The sequence below is a fragment of the Halichoeres trimaculatus genome, unplaced genomic scaffold, assembly GCF_033239565.1.
Source record: "Halichoeres trimaculatus isolate MK-OKI-2021-1 unplaced genomic scaffold, fHalTri1.1 fHalTri1_scaffold_11, whole genome shotgun sequence".
Taxonomy (NCBI): domain Eukaryota; kingdom Metazoa; phylum Chordata; class Actinopteri; order Labriformes; family Labridae; genus Halichoeres; species Halichoeres trimaculatus.
Window position 1 is genome coordinate 17,615,543 of NW_027437189.1, and position 16,698 is coordinate 17,632,240.

At 38.7% G+C, this 16,698-nt stretch overlaps 3 protein-coding genes across 3 annotated transcripts in view; 2 read left to right on the forward strand and 1 right to left on the reverse strand.

Annotated features, from left to right (window-relative positions):
* The window catches only part of LOC141799175 (piezo-type mechanosensitive ion channel component 2), a 34,380-nt gene extending 27,662 nt beyond the window's left edge, over positions 1–6,718 (forward strand). The window contains exons 46-56 of the mRNA XM_074681319.1: positions 1,044–1,191; positions 1,287–1,501; positions 1,608–1,766; positions 1,951–2,098; positions 2,304–2,492; positions 3,342–3,434; positions 3,619–3,788; positions 4,400–4,516; positions 4,776–4,855; positions 5,141–5,351; positions 5,799–6,718. Coding sequence (XP_074537420.1) covers positions 1,044–1,191; positions 1,287–1,501; positions 1,608–1,766; positions 1,951–2,098; positions 2,304–2,492; positions 3,342–3,434; positions 3,619–3,788; positions 4,400–4,516; positions 4,776–4,855; positions 5,141–5,351; positions 5,799–6,054 — 1,786 coding nt within the window. The 3' untranslated portion in view covers positions 6,055–6,718. The remainder of the gene's footprint in view (positions 1–1,043; positions 1,192–1,286; positions 1,502–1,607; positions 1,767–1,950; positions 2,099–2,303; positions 2,493–3,341; positions 3,435–3,618; positions 3,789–4,399; positions 4,517–4,775; positions 4,856–5,140; positions 5,352–5,798) is intronic.
* Positions 6,719–6,861: 143 nt separating this feature from the next.
* atp5f1e (ATP synthase F1 subunit epsilon) lies at positions 6,862–9,032 on the reverse strand. Its single transcript, XM_074681318.1, has 3 exons — positions 8,873–9,032; positions 8,412–8,536; positions 6,862–7,042 (listed from the first exon to the last, which is right to left on the reverse strand). Coding segments are annotated over exons 1-3 (159 nt in total). The 5' UTR covers positions 8,905–9,032; the 3' UTR covers positions 6,862–7,040.
* Positions 9,033–9,732: 700 nt separating this feature from the next.
* LOC141799598 (PRELI domain containing protein 3B-like) lies at positions 9,733–16,413 on the forward strand. The gene is made up of 6 exons (XM_074681885.1): positions 9,733–9,877; positions 12,489–12,657; positions 13,030–13,119; positions 13,274–13,344; positions 14,139–14,241; positions 14,351–16,413. The coding sequence occupies exons 1-6, from the start codon at positions 9,846–9,848 to the stop codon at positions 14,465–14,467; spliced, it is 582 nt and encodes a 193-aa protein (XP_074537986.1). The 5' UTR covers positions 9,733–9,845; the 3' UTR covers positions 14,468–16,413.
* The last annotated feature ends 285 nt before the right edge of the window (positions 16,414–16,698 follow it).

Consider the following 16,698-nt stretch of genomic DNA (forward strand, 5'->3'; position numbering starts at 1 on the left):
CACAATGTTTAGAAAACAGCTAAGCTCGTTTACCGTAACATTACAGGCTAAAACAACAGGCTAACTGCAGCTACAGTTAGCATCCTGATACAGGGGGGGACACTGAGGAAAAGCTCTTACATCTGCTCCACAGCACACAGCATTTAAAATACTCACATTTCCAGGGTCCGAGGTTTGTTGGCGGATGGTTGGTAATGCGCCTGGTTTCAGGACCAGTCTATTTGCTAGCCCTCTGTTGTACTGTCCAAAGTTGGAAAAGCAGTCAGCCTTAAAGTGACTAGCACACACATGCACAGTTTTACTGAGTGTAGCTGGCACATTTCCTTGATAAATGAACTCTAGCCACTTAGTCTTGTCTTCTTCCGAGATGGAAAGCTTATGCATGGAACTATGTGGCTGTTTACAGCCAAAAACAAAGCAGTGATGGCTTTTCAACTTTGGCATTCCAGCAGCGGGGGAGGGGATTTGGGGGTATCTGCTCCGGTGGACCAATCAGGTCAGACTTGCTCCTGATTGGTCCAAAAAGGGAATCGCTGACGTCGGCAAATCCCCAAAATCCAAACAGCTCCTTTTGGGTCAGGATTTTACATTCACAAGCATTACTAAGTACAGGTTTTGTCATTAAATATCACATTTTGTGGGTTGGGAGGAAAGCCAAAGACCAACAAATTTAACTAAAAGACTTAATAAAGTGATTTTTGCAAAATATGGGACCTTTAAGATGTCTATGCTGTGTATCAGCCTTTCATGTGAGAAAAAAATATGCATGTATGCAGTCTCATTTAGGGACTTTTCTGTGTAATTCTTATCAGTTACACCAAAGTATAATATTACACCTCTTATTACAATGAAGAAAATGAATATATGAAGTACTGGCTTACTTGTGAAGCCACTTACAAACATCTAGAAATTACATGATTTAAAAAAAATCTAACTCATGATCAATGTGCTTGAAAGTTAGAGTTGTATTTAACTGAACTAAGCTGCTGTCTCACTGTATCGTTTTGTCAACACTTTTTAACACTTTCTCTCTGTTTTTACAGCGCTCTTCATATTTACTTACCCATCAGGCAGTTTTTCTATGACATTATCCACCCAGACTACAGTCCTGTGTGTGACGTCTATGCTCTCATGTTTCTTATTGATGTAGTCAACTTCATCGTCACAATATATGGATACTGGGCTTTTGGAGTAAGAGTCTTCCTCGCCTCAAATCAAATCAAGAATCTACATATTCAGATGAATTCAGTACAACACTGTTTGACTTTTCTTGTTCCTTTCTGCAGAAATACTCGGCTGTAGCTGACATCACAGAGTCTCTGTCAGAGGACCAGGTTCCAGAGGCTTTTCTGGTCATGTTGCTCATGCAGTTTGGCACCATGATAGTGGACCGGGCCCTTTACTTGAAGAAGTCTCTGCTAGGAAAATGTGTTTTTCAGGTGGTGTTGGTATTTGGAATACACTTCTGGATGTTCTTTATCCTCCCCGGGGTCACAGAGAGGTTAGTCACTGATTTTATTATCCAGTAAAATCTGTAGTATCATCTTGAGAAATCAACTCAATCGCACTGATCTCATCAAACTTCTCTCTCTGTCTGACATTCACAGGAGGTTCAACAGGAACCCTATTGCTCAGCTCTGGTACTTTGTAAAGTGTATCTACTTTGGCCTATCTGCCTACCAGATCAAATGTGGCTACCCAAACCGCATCCTGGGCAACTTCCTCACCAAGAACTACAACTACCTAAATCTCTTTCTCTTCCAAGGGTAAGCAAACTGTTTAAAGGAGATAGGTTAAATTCTGTATAAAGTCATACAAAAAGAACAAGAATGAGAACAGTATGTTGTCTTTTTCATCTGATTTTTTTCAGATATGCTCTGTGCCAAACACACTAAATATTTTCTTTATTTTTAATCTTTAAGTTTATGTTTCTCTCAATCCTTCCTCAAGGTTCCGTATGGTTCCCTTCCTGACAGAGTTGAGGGCGGTGATGGATTGGGTTTGGACTGACACCACTCTGTCTCTCTCCAGTTGGATTTGTGTGGAAGACATCTATGCAAATATATTTGTCCTGAAGTGTTGGAGGGAGTCCGAGAAAGTAATTGAGAGAATGCAAATATGATTTTTTAAAATAAGATTTTTATTATCAGTTCGACACTGTTACCAAATCTAGACTATAAGAGTGATGACTGAATCTTGCATTGTCTTGCCTTCACTGTGACGTATCTTCACCTTTTTAGAAAATAACATAATTTGTTTAAGTAAGTAGAATCTACACTTGTTTGTTAACATTTTTTTCCCAGAAATACCCCCACACTCCAGGACAAAAGAAGAAGAAGGTGGTGAAATATGGGATGGGAGGATTCATCATCTTTGCCCTGATTAGCATCATTTGGTTCCCCCTTCTCTTTATGTCACTGGTACAGTCAGCAGCTGGAGTGACCAATCCACCTGTTGATGTCTCAATTCAGCTTAGCATCGCAGGATATGAGGTAAGAATTTTATTATTATTATTTTCAGTTCAATTGCTTAGAATAATAACAAAAAAACTGAGGTCATTTTTGATGTTAACCTGTTTTTGTAGTTACAATCAATTTAAGTCAATAAAGAATAGTTTGGACTTGTTTTGAATCAAGTAGCTTTTTGCTTTTGCTTTAATAAAAAAATATGGGTGTGTTAAATGCTGGAAAAAAGCTAACAGTTTATCACCATTTAACACCTCAACTACTTTCTTCACCGGTCTCTCATGTTGAACTGCAATGACACCAGTTTAGAGTAGAAATGGACCGATATGGATTTTTCCGGGCCGATACCGATACCAATTATTTGTAGTCAACGAGGCCGATAACCGATATTTAAAGCCGATATTAATTTGCAGTCAAAGTAAAAATATTGGTGTCAAAATTTTGAACAATACAAACTCTAACACTTAACTTCATTCAAATACCTTTAAGCATGAGTTGGCTGTTTCCCAAGCCATGGCTCTGCTTGTAACCAATCAGATGGTACTGTGGGTGGGACAGTGCTGGGGACTGAGTAGTGACTGCAAACAGCGAAGAGGCTGCATCAGAGCCGAAACAACGCAGTTTTAAATTTGTTTCTTATCGGCCGTCAGACTAAAAAAAGGCTGATGCCAGTATGCCTCAAAATGCCAAGTATCGTCCCCGATAATCGTCCAGGCAGATAATCGGTCTATCACTAGTTTAGAGGCTTTTCTTTGGGCTGAATGCTAATATTAAGATGTTAACCTTAGAGTTTAACAAGGTAAATTGTTAAAAATGACTGGAAAACAAGAAGCTGTGTATGTATGATCTACTTCTGACTGTTTCTTTGTTTTTCAGCCTTTGTTCACAATGAGTGCCCAGGAGCAAAACTTGATTCCTTACACAGAAAGGGATTTCAACAAACTTACCAACAAGTATGCAACCCACAAGGTAGGAAGCTATCAGTTTAAGTTTCTAAATGTCAAAAACAAAATCCCACCACTGGATGGAAATGGAACACTGAGATGCTGCCAGTGTGAGAGAATATAAGGATATGACTTATTTCTGGCAGCATTGGTGACATCTTTTTCAAATCACTGTATAAAGCTGTTCCCCCCACCTCTGTCTTTCCCAGTCAGCGATGCAGTTCATAATGAACTATGTGGCGGACGACATTGTTACCGCTAAAATCAAAAGTGATGCCAGTCTGCTGTGGAGCATCAGCCCAGCCAGTCGAGAGGCCATGATACAGGAGCTCAGCAACTCCTCTCACATATACATTACCTTAGGCTGGACACTGCTCAGGTCTGTTTGTTTGTACAGTCTGTGTGTGTGTTTGTGTGTTTGTGTTTAATCCTTCTCTTCTGTTTTGTGGTTGAGTGTGTTAGAATTCTACAATCATTTTCTTCCAATAAACACACGTTTTTAGTAAAAGGTGCTTAGTAAAGAAACACTTTCCACACCCTAACCCCAACTTGTTTGTTTTGTCAGTAACATACATAAGTCTACAACATGGCTCCAGATGACCCCAAACACTCTAGCATGAAGATAAATGAAGAGAGTTGGTCAGCAGGGCCATCAGTTATCAAACAGGCTATCCTTCACCGCAGTTTTGTTGAGTTAGGCCCTTTAGGGGGATTACCACTTGATCCCAGTGTCAGAGGAAGGGAAGGAAGAGCCAGGATAAGAAGTTTTTTGGGCTAGATCTCTACCCCACTGGGTGCATTTACCTCCCCTTATTACCTCATTAGCACGAGGGAAGAGGAGACAGAAACGACAAAAGATCAACCCTTACTTTAGAAAATAATAATAATAATAATAACAATAATAACAATGCATAAATACAGGTGAGATCTTTTTAATTTTAGTCTCTTTTTACACTGACATACTAAATGCTTCCCTCCTGTTCATGCCAGGAATGCTTCCATATCAATGAATGCAGAAACAGTGGGGGAACACACTGTGAAGTTCGAGGACAAGGCCTTGAAGGATGGAATAGTCAATATGCTCAAAGGGAACAGCAGCAAACCGTTGTAAGTCTCATTCAACAAAAAGAAGTGCTGTTTTTCATTGCTGAAGTATTACTGTTGGTAGAAATAAGCAGCTGACCTTCTTTGGATGTTAATGTGAGAGAAATAAGAAGAAAAAACAGGCTTGTAAGAAACTGAGAAAGAAATTATCAGAGGTAAAATGCTTCACGACATCATCCCTCTCTCATCATGGGTGGTACAACTGTGAGTGTGTTTTGATATGGAAGTATTTCACACTCTGATTTAAGCTCTTGTCCCATAGGATGATTAATTCCCTGTTGCCAAAATACATTAGAGGACCCAAAGGAACAGTGTCCAAAATGGCTACCAGGATGGCAGTAGGCAAGTAACATTTAGTTTTACATTATTATAATAATGGCTTATATCTGCATATATCATGTATTGATGCAATTCCAGTTTTTCATATCTTCAAATGACATTACACTTAAGATATTGGCTAGAATTTGTTTCTCTTTTGGTAAATTGTTGTCATTATTATTATTATTTCTCATAACAAAATGACATTTTAATTGGGAGATGATTTTTTTTTTTTGGCTCGAGTCAGGGATGTTATGTATCAGGTGATTGGATTGAGCTATTGATCTTCTCTGACATGTCCATCCTTAGATCCTTCAGTCCAAGCGCTGGCTTTCTTCAGGCCTATGTCACTCAAACTTAAAGAGGTTGCTGGAGTTTCAGAGAAAGACAAAGACCAGTGGTGGGTTGTGGAAGAGTGCTCCCCAGTTCTGACCTCCAGCCACAAATGTGACAGCATCGAGATAACCATTTTTAGTGATAAAGTGAGCCCGTCCAGTCTTGGCTTTCTGGCTGGACACGGGTAAGAGTTGTTTTCTTTCACCATTAGTTTGTTAGTCATTATCATTATTGTTAACCTGTCAGCTTCTTTCCCTAAAACCAAACCCCTGCATAAATATAGCATAATATTTAAATGATTTCGTCTGCTGTATCTTAACTAAACAGTCAATGGGTTTTGACAGTTTAAAACTTAAAACAACAGCACCCTCTTGATGCTATCTAACATCTAGTGGTGACATTCATAAATGTTTGTCCTTTCACATACAAGCTTCTCTCCTCTGCCATTAGAATTAGATGGTCCCAACCAATTATCAGCTTCCACTAATTTTTCAGATGGGACAACTTTCACTCCTTGCATGGACCCTCTCTTTCATAGTATACACTACATTTTTTGCTCTCAGAAATTCTACAAGGTGCTTTTTACATAACCTAGAGTTATTTTATTAAAATTCTGTTCTTTTTGTTGCAGCATTGTGGGCCTCTACATGTCTGTCGTGCTGGTCATTGGAAAGTTTGTCAGAGAGTTCTTCAACGGGATCTCTAGGTCCATCATGTTTGAGGAGCTGCCATGTGTTGACAGGGTCCTGAAGCTCTGCACTGACATTTTTGTTGTCAGAGAAACTGGAGAAATGGAGCTTGAGGAGACACTGTTTGAGAAACTGATCTTCCTTTACCGATCCCCAGAGACCATGATCAAGATGACCAGAGAAAAGAAAGACGATTAGGCTTTGACACAGTATTTCTTATTTGTAAAGGACACTTAAGTGAAATCCATTTAACTCCCTTTATTTAGAGAGAATAATTTAGAGCAAATACACATTTTTCAATAAATTTGAGTTGAAACTCAACCTTAGTGTAGGGGGAAAAAAACTAACTGGCAGGAGGTGAAGCAGGGGATTCTCATTGATGTAAGTAGGAGCCATGCTGAAGTAGCACTGAGCAAAATGTCCCTCTTGTACCAAGCTACATCTATGACTTTCTGGGCAAGTGCAAGCTTTGGAGGTCCTCTCTTAAAACACGTGTAGGTAGAGATGATAAACAGGTTTTATCATGAGAACATTTCTCCAGGTCTAGTGGGAGAGTTTTTAGATCTATTGAGGACATCAAAGTGTAAGGTGCACCTGAAAGGACTGAGTACAGTCAAATGACTCTTAACTGTGAACGTCACAGTAATTTAAAGGGCATTTCATGATACCATTTACCTTAAGCTGCTCAAATGATTCTCCTGACAGTTGTCAGTTCATTTGATTTTTAGTCCACTGAGCAGTGCATGCATTTGTATTCATTCTAATTCAGGTTTTCATATAGCATTCTATTCTTTGAATTAGATCCTTCAGGGGAACAGTGAAATTTCAGTACACAAGTGGTTTTCTCATGGATTAATGCATCCGTACCTTTGTAAATACATTTCTGTAAATGACTGTGGAGATGTATGAATGGTTTTATTTATACCAAAATAAAAATGGATGAAACTGTTGAGTTGCTGGTCCACTGTACAATCAATAACAAGACAAGAACACATGGAAACAATGTATTTGGAATAATTGTCTTTAATAAATGTTTCATAACAATTTAAAGGGGAAACACAGCAAATTCATTCTGGTCCCCCTAGACTCCAATGGTTCATCTTGATGTTATCCATTCTCTCCTTCGAAGACAGTGACAGGACCTCACAACAGGGAAAAACTATCTACACTGCAGTCTGCTGGAATCCTGAAATGAAGACAAGACAAAGGAATACAATTACTGAAACTGCCTTCAAGTTATTTTTGCTTCTCAAACAGATTGAACTAATGAAGATGGGTGTAATAGTGACTACAGTTTGTCTCGCAGGACAAGAGGTCGACCGATATGGATTTTCTGGGGGCTGATGCCGATGCCGATGCCTTCCAAATTTGGGCAGCCGATGCCGATATGCATAGCCGATTTTTCCAATTTGATATTCAGGCCGATTGTTAAATAAATATATACTTATCACATTTTTGTGAAACGCAGCAATTTCTGAGCAACTAAAAGAAATCTATTACAACAAGTCGTGTCCAGTCCTCTGAACATTTATTCAGCTTTCAAAACAATTAAATATTTTGTCTGAGTAAACACACAATGTAACAAGCAGTAGTAAACTTTCACACTTCTTAAAATGTCAAAAAAGAAATTTAAACTTATTAATATAATTTGAACAAAAGTATGTAATGTATTCAAGTGGTTCCACAAGTTTGAGGTGCTCATCTTTTTTTGTGCCTGATCAAAAATTGCGTCATTTTATACAACGGATCAAAAATCGGCTTTTTAAAAGAAAATACGGCCGATGGCCGATAGAGACAAATGTCCAAATATCGGCCCGATATATCGGCCGGCCGATATATCGGTCTACCTCTACACAGGACAGTAATTTTGAAATCTATACAACACAGTTTGGATTAAAATGGAACTTAATAGTTTGTCTGCATTTTTAACTCACACTTCATGTAACTTAAGTCATTTTACATACAAAACATCCAGAGTGTTAGAGTGTTTTGTATGGTCATTTTTTGACAATCTATGTTCAGGACACTAAACAACTGATATTTGCCCAAGTGGATCCATCTAGTGTATAAAACTTCCAAATGCTTGAAAACTCTTGATCTAGCATTATATTGGACAGGGACATCTACTAAATGCATTCACCAGTTGTATGAATAAATTACTATACCTAAACAATGATACCATATAACAGAGAGGTTAAAGGGTTTGAGCAGAGGCAAATCCAAACCACTAGTTTTACAGCTCCCTGAAAAGGTCCGTGTAGATTATCCATTGACCTCTGAGACTGTACGGTGCGCCCCCCACAGCTACGAAGTTTGCAGATCTTTTAGACAAATGCAGGGAATGACCACAGGTCAACTTGAGATAGAACATTTTTAACAATGTGGTATGTCTAATCTGCCTTTAAATGAATGGGAAGCGTTTATACTGTAATCACTCAATGTCATAGCTGTCCCTTGTTGGGACTACGCACGCCAATTGTCAAGCACCATCATGTACGGACGAGATGAAGAAAATACCCCCAGAACTGACAACACATACACATTGATGGACTTACATGCTGCTGGTTTTGGTTTTAAAACCTTGACGCTGGCTTCTGCGGCCTTCATTGCATCGGTTTTGAACTGCGGTTTCAAAGCAGAACGCACCGCGTTGGCGCAGATAGCAGAGAAGCGAATATAGCTGCAGAGAGGAGACACATTTTTAGCGACATGCTGAATAACAGGTGAACTTGACTCAGATTTGGTTAAATCAAGGGGAGGACAAACTCGTTTACGAACTAAGGATGTCCGGATACACACATGACCAACAAAAGGTAACATAATAAATTGCTGGTATAAGCTAACGTTAGCACCGTGCCTTTGAAACAAAATTCATAACACTGCATTTCGAGTTGTTCAGTGAAACAGGATATCACACGGGGCTTTTTCATATTATTTTTTCCGCAAAAAAATAATTTCATGGTGACACATCATGGTCGAATTAACGTTTGAGTTACATAATTTACACATTTTTTACCTTAGGCCTGCCTGTCTCCAGTATGCGACCATCTTGTCTGCTCTGAGGCTTCAAGGACAGATCGGATGTTAACCTTCTTCTTCTTTTGTAAATGTTCAGGACACGCACAAGCCTTACTGCCACCTTCAGGTACATATGGACATGACATCTATTATGCGTGATGACGTCTTCGGTACGTTTGGTACTTCTGCCGCTTCTGCCCACAGTTCCAGGGCTCTGCTCCATGTTGGTCATGGATTGTTGGTAAATTGTTGCAACATTTCTTTGACTGAAAGAGGGTCATTGATCAAATTTTAGTGGTTCATTATTCAATTTCTCTGTTTTCATACATTTTATTTTTCCCCCTTGTTGGACTTGGAAAGATTTTTGTAATCTAGTCTCCTGAATGCCTTGCATTAAATAAATCATTTGCTGGGAATAAGTTTCAAGCATTTTGGTAAACTATGATGATGAAACATTTAGAGATCATATAATCAATTGGATATGTACATACAATAGTTTCAGATACCGCGACTGATTTCAGGAAAGTGACAGGTCTGAGGTTGTATAGTTTTAAGAAATAAAAAGCTAAGAAATCCAACCACTGCTGCCCATTGGGTTGCATTTGTGATGCATTTGTTCGAAAATGTTGGAATTATTAAACAAAAAAGTGGTAAGAATATTGATTAACATACCTTAATGTTTAAAATTAGTCTAATATTCCCATTGGCAACTGTACTGGACAACTCTTACACTAATGGCAGTTTTATTAAAGAGCAAAGTCAATTTAAAAAGAAAAAAAAAAGAAAAGAGAAAAGTTTTCTGATCTAGATTGTTTAATATGAGTTGGTGAACTTGTTTGCGACACCAGGGGGAGTGTTGCTGCTGTGACTCTGTCAAAAGTGATCTCTTTCGAGACCTCCCTCCTTCCTCACACGGCGGTCACGCTGTCATCAGTCGCCGGCTCCCGAGCTCTGACAGAAAAGCCTCTAAAATGAAGATCTGGGCGTCAGAGCACATTTTCAAGTGAGTGGTTTTGTCTCTGTGGTAATTTCTTGTTGAAGTATGCCTGTTAAGTCACAGCTTTTCCGTCGCATCGGTAGTTTTTACGGACTTTACATACTGTCCGGATCACAGCTGCTAGCCCCCCCCTAGCAGCTAAGTTAAGGTTGCATGCGAGCTTTTTATGAGAGTCTCTAGCTACACCACCCAACACTATTTCGCTCATCCATTTGCCTTTGTAGTAAATGTGTTCAGCTGCCGCCATGGTATTTGAATTATAAATACTGGATTATGTAGTAAAAGTTGGTCATTTCTGTGTTTGACAACTAAATTGTTCAAGCTAACTAGTTCTACTCAAATGCTAGCTGTGTGCGGGGGACGTTAGCCAATCGGCTAAAGTCGGTTATCTGTGGGATAGCTGCATTTTTTTAAACCTCACGATTTGGTTTATTTTTATTGTAATGTATCAGTCATAGCTTAATATGTGGTGCAGGCATCTGGGAGCTTTGGCTTAACACTGAGACAAGCCTCATCGTTCAAGTGATATAAGTGTCATGTACCGTTCATCGGGTGTTACATAACAGTCTGGTTGCCTCCAGACACTAAGCACCACCCGGGAACAGATTATTCAGTCAGGTTTTGTATTATATGTACTCATATATACATATATTCGAATTATCTGAAAGCTGTATATAAACTTGTAGTTGTTAAATACGGGTACATTTTGTCTGATACCAGAAGTTATAGTACAATGGAAGTGGTCTACCAAGGGGGCGTTCCTGTCTCCTCCATTTTGTTCATTCAATACTGTTTATTTATTTTACAAAGTCCAATTGACCCAATGATTGTTTGAAACATATGTATGTAAAATTTTAGAATAATCCGTGAAGTTGTCATGTTTCCTTGAGGATATCTGCCGGCGAAATATAGTGCGTTTGAGTTTGTTATCTTCATTGACTATATTTTGTGTCAGAAATGACTGTAATGTCATATATATACTTATATACAATATACATACATATATAAATATACAATTTCAATGTATACAGTCTATGCAGTAATGACGACTTTTTTTCTGGGCTTTGTACGGTGGCCGGTGGGTGTCAGACGATTTGCAAAAGCTGAATGCAGGAGCAAAAACACAAATGCAAAAAACACAACAGAAATGCAAGAGCAAAAATAAGAATGCAAAAGTCACTACACAAATGCAACTCCACAACACAACGGAATTATAGCCACAACAGGAGTTAAAAGAGGTTAGTTATCCCAACAGACACAGAAAAGTTGTGAAAGTAAGTAAATGATTATCTTTTTTTAACTTCATCCATGATTAAAATAGCTGGAAAAACACATCATCTTATATTTAGCTTTCTGAATTAATAACTTAAGCATCAGAGATATTTTTATCAAAGCTGAGGATAAAAAAGAAAACAATAATTTTCTTACTTTCACAACTTTTCTTTCTCCAATATCTGTCCTTTTAACTTCCGTTGTGACTGTACTTCCGTTGTGTTGTGGCTTATGCATTTGTGTTTTTTGTTTTTCATTTTTGTTGTTACTTTTGCAAGTTGGCTGACACCTACCGGCCACCGTAGGCTTTGGCCTCTTCCCACCTCGTAAAGCCAGGATACTTATAGAAATTCCACAGCGCTGTAATCCATAAATGTGATTGCCGCTTTTTCTCTTGTCACCAAATATATAAATTAGTTAAAGGCTAAAAGGGCTAAGCTGTTTGTGTTAATGTTTATTTTAAGCCACATGCAGCAGTTATTCTGCAGTGGTCTGCTCAAACTTGAGAGTCTATCGATAAAATGAAGAGTGAGGTGATGATTGCTTTGCTCGGTAGATGAGTGCTGGATAACCACTAACATTGGAAGTTACGGACATGTCTCAGAGCACCAGGCTGTGAGTAGCGCTAAATGTAGCTGGTTACTTATCTATGATACAAACTGAGTTTACAAAGTTTGCTTGTTGTCACGTTTCAAACAACAGCGCTATGTAACTGTAAACATATTAACCTTGTCGCATTGTATCCAGTAAAAAGTTGTTGAGAATTAGGGATGGGTACCAAATTAGGTACTTTTATAGGTACCGACCGATTTCCGTCAAAAGTACCGGGTACCGGTTCATGTAAAATCAAAAGGTACCATGTTTAGGTACCTAAATGCATACTTGTGACTGTGAGGAAGTGGAAGGGCAGCCAGGTTTCCATGCTGGACATGAACACAGCATTGCAAGGTTATTTAATGAAGAATAAATATGTGTAGTCAAAAAAATATGTATTTTATTACTAAACAAATTGGTATTTATTACCACAGAAACACAAAAAAGTACCGAAAATTGATACCCCTGAGTACCGGTACCGATTGCCAGGTACCGGGCATCGGTACCGTATCGTTTCAAATGTGAAAGGTACCCAATCCTATTGAGAATAAAGAAAAGTAGCGTTTAATAGAAGATCTGCTCTCCCTTCATTTGCTTCACAACAAACTCATGCCTCACTCAGAGTCAAGTGCTCATGGTATACTGTGTTTTTTTCCCGGCACAACCCTAGCTTTTACAGGCAGTCTTCATACCCCCTTTAAATGGCTTGTGTAAATTAGACAATTGTTGATCTCAATGTGTTTTCTAACAGCCATCCATGGGAGACGGTGACAAATGCAGCAATGCAGAAGTACCCCAACCCAATGAACCCAAGTGTGTTTGGTGTGGACGTCCTCGACAGAAATGTGGACACACAGGGACGGTTACACAGCACTAGACTTCTGAGCACAGAATGGGGGCTCCCCGCCATGGCAAAGTCTGTAAGTTTCCAGATGGAGGAAGAACTTCAGCTGTGAGGGAAGGGGGTTACGGAGAAGAATAGGCTGTCAAAGCATACAGTGTCCAGCTTTCTTTACTTTAAGTCACAGAAGCACATGTAATCCAAAACCACCTTTCATAAAACATCATCAGACTAATTTACTATAATAATCAATTGAATTATTTTGTATGGCAGATTAGTTTTGTTGAATATAGTATTGGGTGTCTTTGACCATTTATTAAAGGGGCAGAGTGTTAGAGGTTCATCTCACTGATACCTATTCTGTGGTAAGATTGTTCTCTTTATGTGGGCACTGATTATAACAAATTGCATAATGGCCAATCAATTTGGATTTTGTGTCATTTTCCTGCAGATCATTGGAGTAACAAGAACGTGCACTTATGTTCAAGAACATTCAGTGGTGGACCCAAAAGAGAAGACTTTTGAGCTGAAATCTACAAATGTAGGTTGTGATGTCATGGTTTATTGACAAGACACTTCTTGTATAAGCAGTTATTAATTCAGAGTGACACTTCAGCTTTGGTGAATTGCAAGAAAGCCAGGATTTAGTGTCTATTAACAGAGCTGATGTGTATTTTCTTTCTTCATCCAATCAGATTTCCTTCACTAACCTTGTATCTGTGGATGAGAAGTTGACGTATAAGCCACATCCTCAGGATCCTGAAAAGTAAATGCCACCTGTGTTCTTTATCAAGGTTAACATACGGTTGATTAGGGTTTATTTATTTATTTATCTTTTTACCAACTGCGCCATTAAGAACAAATTCTGTTTTACAATAGTGACCTGAAGTAGTACAATCTCAATTCCAAAAAAGTTGATAAGTTGTCTAAAATGTAAATAAAAACAAGATACAGAGATTTGCAAATCTCATAAGCCTTTGTTTTCACGATATTTTCTGTGGGAATCTTTTGTTAACATTACGAGCTGAGGATGTCAGGATGTTCAAAGTCTTTCAGCCGAGGAATACTTTTCTGAAGTTGCTCCACAGTTTTTCACAAACTGGTGAAGTTTTGCCCCCTTATAATTCTGGGAGACTCAGCCTGTCTGTGAAGCTCTGTTTATACCCTGTCATCTTGCTGACCTGTTGCCAGTTCACCAAATAATTTGAAAAATGCTCCTCAAACTGTTTCTCATTTGAAGCACTTATTTTTTCAGCCTTTTTGTACTCCAGTTTCAACTTTTTGTCAAGGTGTTACTGCTATCAAATTCAAGATTTGAAAATATTTAAAATGAAATGGTAAAATGTCTCACTCTATTGTGAAAAAACGGGTGTGAATAATTGCATCTTGTTTTTATTTACATTTGTACACAATGTCCCACTTTTTTAAGAATTGCGGTTGTAGATAACTCAATGTTTATTTGGTCACAGTATTGAATAATGGGTGCACACATATATTTTACATTCTTTGCATTGTTTAAGGGATGTTTGACACCTGATGTTTGTTAACTTCTGTGTCTAGGACGGTGTTGACCCAGGAAGCTTTGATCAGTGTTAAAGGAGTCAGTCTAAGCAGCTACCTTGAGAGTTTAATGGCGAAGACCATCTCTGTCAACGCTGGCAAGGTGAGTACCCAGAAAACCTTCACATTAGTCTAGAAATTATAACATTTTTGTAGTAACTGTACACTTGTAACTGTACATAATGCGTAAAACAACCCATTGTGTGTCTCAGGGTCGAGAAGCGATGGAGTGGGTCATCAGACGATTAAACACAGAAATTGGAGAGTTTGCTGCAACGGCTTGTGGCGGCCTACGTGTTCCCATGGCGGCAGCTGTGGCAGATAAATGATCCCAGCCTCTTCTGCTGCCCACTCCACTATCATGAACCAATGGACCTGTCTAACATTTCCTTTCACCTCGCCTGTCAGCACACTGCATCCCAACACCGACCTTCAGCTGAGTGTTTGTTGATTTTGTTTGAACATCACAAACACTACTCCTGATTGTCACTTCCCTGATGTCCACACAGTAATCCTCGCCAGTGTGGGTAGTGACGGGAAGTGCTGAACTGATGGTAGTTAAAACACAGGGTTGAGTGGATCTGCACTTGAAGCTCATAAGACTCGGTCTTGTGATGTCTAAGCTCTTATAAAATCACACTGTGCCTCAATGTAGTTTTTTATCAGTTTTCTCTTTACTGCCGTCTCTCCTTCACCCTAATCCTCTAAAACCCTCTTTTATGTTCTTAAACTGTTAGCAGATCTTTTCAACAAGTTAGGTACTCTTAGCCCCTGAAACAAAGTCACTCTGCTTTTCCTCTTTTAGATGGCTGACATCACTTAGTATATCCAAACTGACCAAAATATCTGAAGACCAAACACCCACTCCTGCAAACAGGCTGCGAAAAACTGTAAAATCAGCTTTGAGTTGTATGCTTCAGCAGCTGTCAGTTGTGTTTTAAAGCCCCCTGCTGGTATTCGACAAACACAGAGTAGCTGATAACCTCAGTGAGTATTTTCTTTCCACTACCTGACTCTTTTGGGTGTTTGATGAGAGTCCATAAACCAGAATTCTTGCCTTTCACAGCACAGCAAGGAAGTGACACGTAATTGCATTTAAAACAACCAGGAAGTCCAGCCAAGGAATTTGCCACAAGTGTTCTAGCTAATAATTCATTAAGAGCACCTTTGGTACCTCTGTTTCAAATACTGTTTTTCCCCACTTACTGGTATTCTAAAGGTAATTCGGGACTTGACTTCAGTACCATTGTCTTGCTTTTGGGAAACCCTCTTCTCACAGTGTTTTCTGTCACACTGATGTGATGTATTCTGTCGGAAAGTGTTACAGTCTAAAATGGTTTATACTTGAATGTCTAACTTATTTAAAACTTAATAATTAACCAGTGGAATACATTTTTGATATTAACAAAGATGCCAAACTCATAATAGCACTGTGCAAATGTTGGCATCCACAGTAGTGTTGAATGTGTCATTAACATTCACAGGTTTTCTAAGAGGAATGCTACATGGTTTTGGTTTGAGGTTAGTTTGTTCAGGATGACTCCATTAACAACCTTAAGTCATGATCATAGAAAACCCGTTCTGTTTCTTAATGTCCACAAAGAGTATTTGCCAAAGTGTATTTAAACTGAAGAACCAACAAAAACTTAAGGTTGAACTGACTGATTTTTGAAGCTCTTGGCTTGTGCTTTTCCTATAGTAGGCTCTCAGGTGCTGCATAGTAGATAATAGTTTGCTCCCCTTGTTTTTATCTTTCTAATGACCACATTGAGAGGTAGAAGACAACTCTTCCCCGTTTCCCTTTTTATAACTCAATACCCAGAGTCCTGCTGGGAGGCTTTGTTGAAGTGATAAAGCATCACAGATCTTCCAAAATGCTCCACAGTAGGTGTCTGTTCTCAACTTTTGGTTTCAGCTCATTAGATGTCAACATGACTTTACTTCCTTTCACGTCCGTTTTCTTTAGTTTTGTTTTTAAAACTTAGTTATATTTGGTCAACAGGTGTTCAATCTTATGTGTCATCCATTCAGGATCATTCAGTCTGAAGCGCTATCAGCTGCCCTCACTGACCTATCAGGTGATCAGTGTCACACAGTGTCTGCTCTCATGATTACATAGCGATGTTGTTCTGTGGGGAACATTTTTGGAACAGCGGCTGTAAATAAGCTTGTATTTATATTTTGGTGGTGTTACATTCCAAGAATGTGAACATTGTGAATCTAACAAATGCACACTGAAATGTTTCAAAATAAAGAGATGTCATTGTTTCATGAATTTGGTGCAGAAGTTTTCAATAAAATGTTTCAGCTTCCTCATGAAGCAGTGCAAACCTCCAATAATTCAATTACAAACAAAACCTGTTAGTTTAGAAGAAGGTCTAAAGTCAATTTGTTCTTTTAGTTAAAGGCAAATTTTCACAATCTCTGGTTTTGGCTTTAGTCAAATGAGCAAACAGGCTTGACCCCAATCCTGACAATTTTGACTTGGAGATGTGTATAGAAAAGGTAAATGTTGGTGAAACATATTGACAAAAGCTTTAAATTGGATTTACTAAATAAC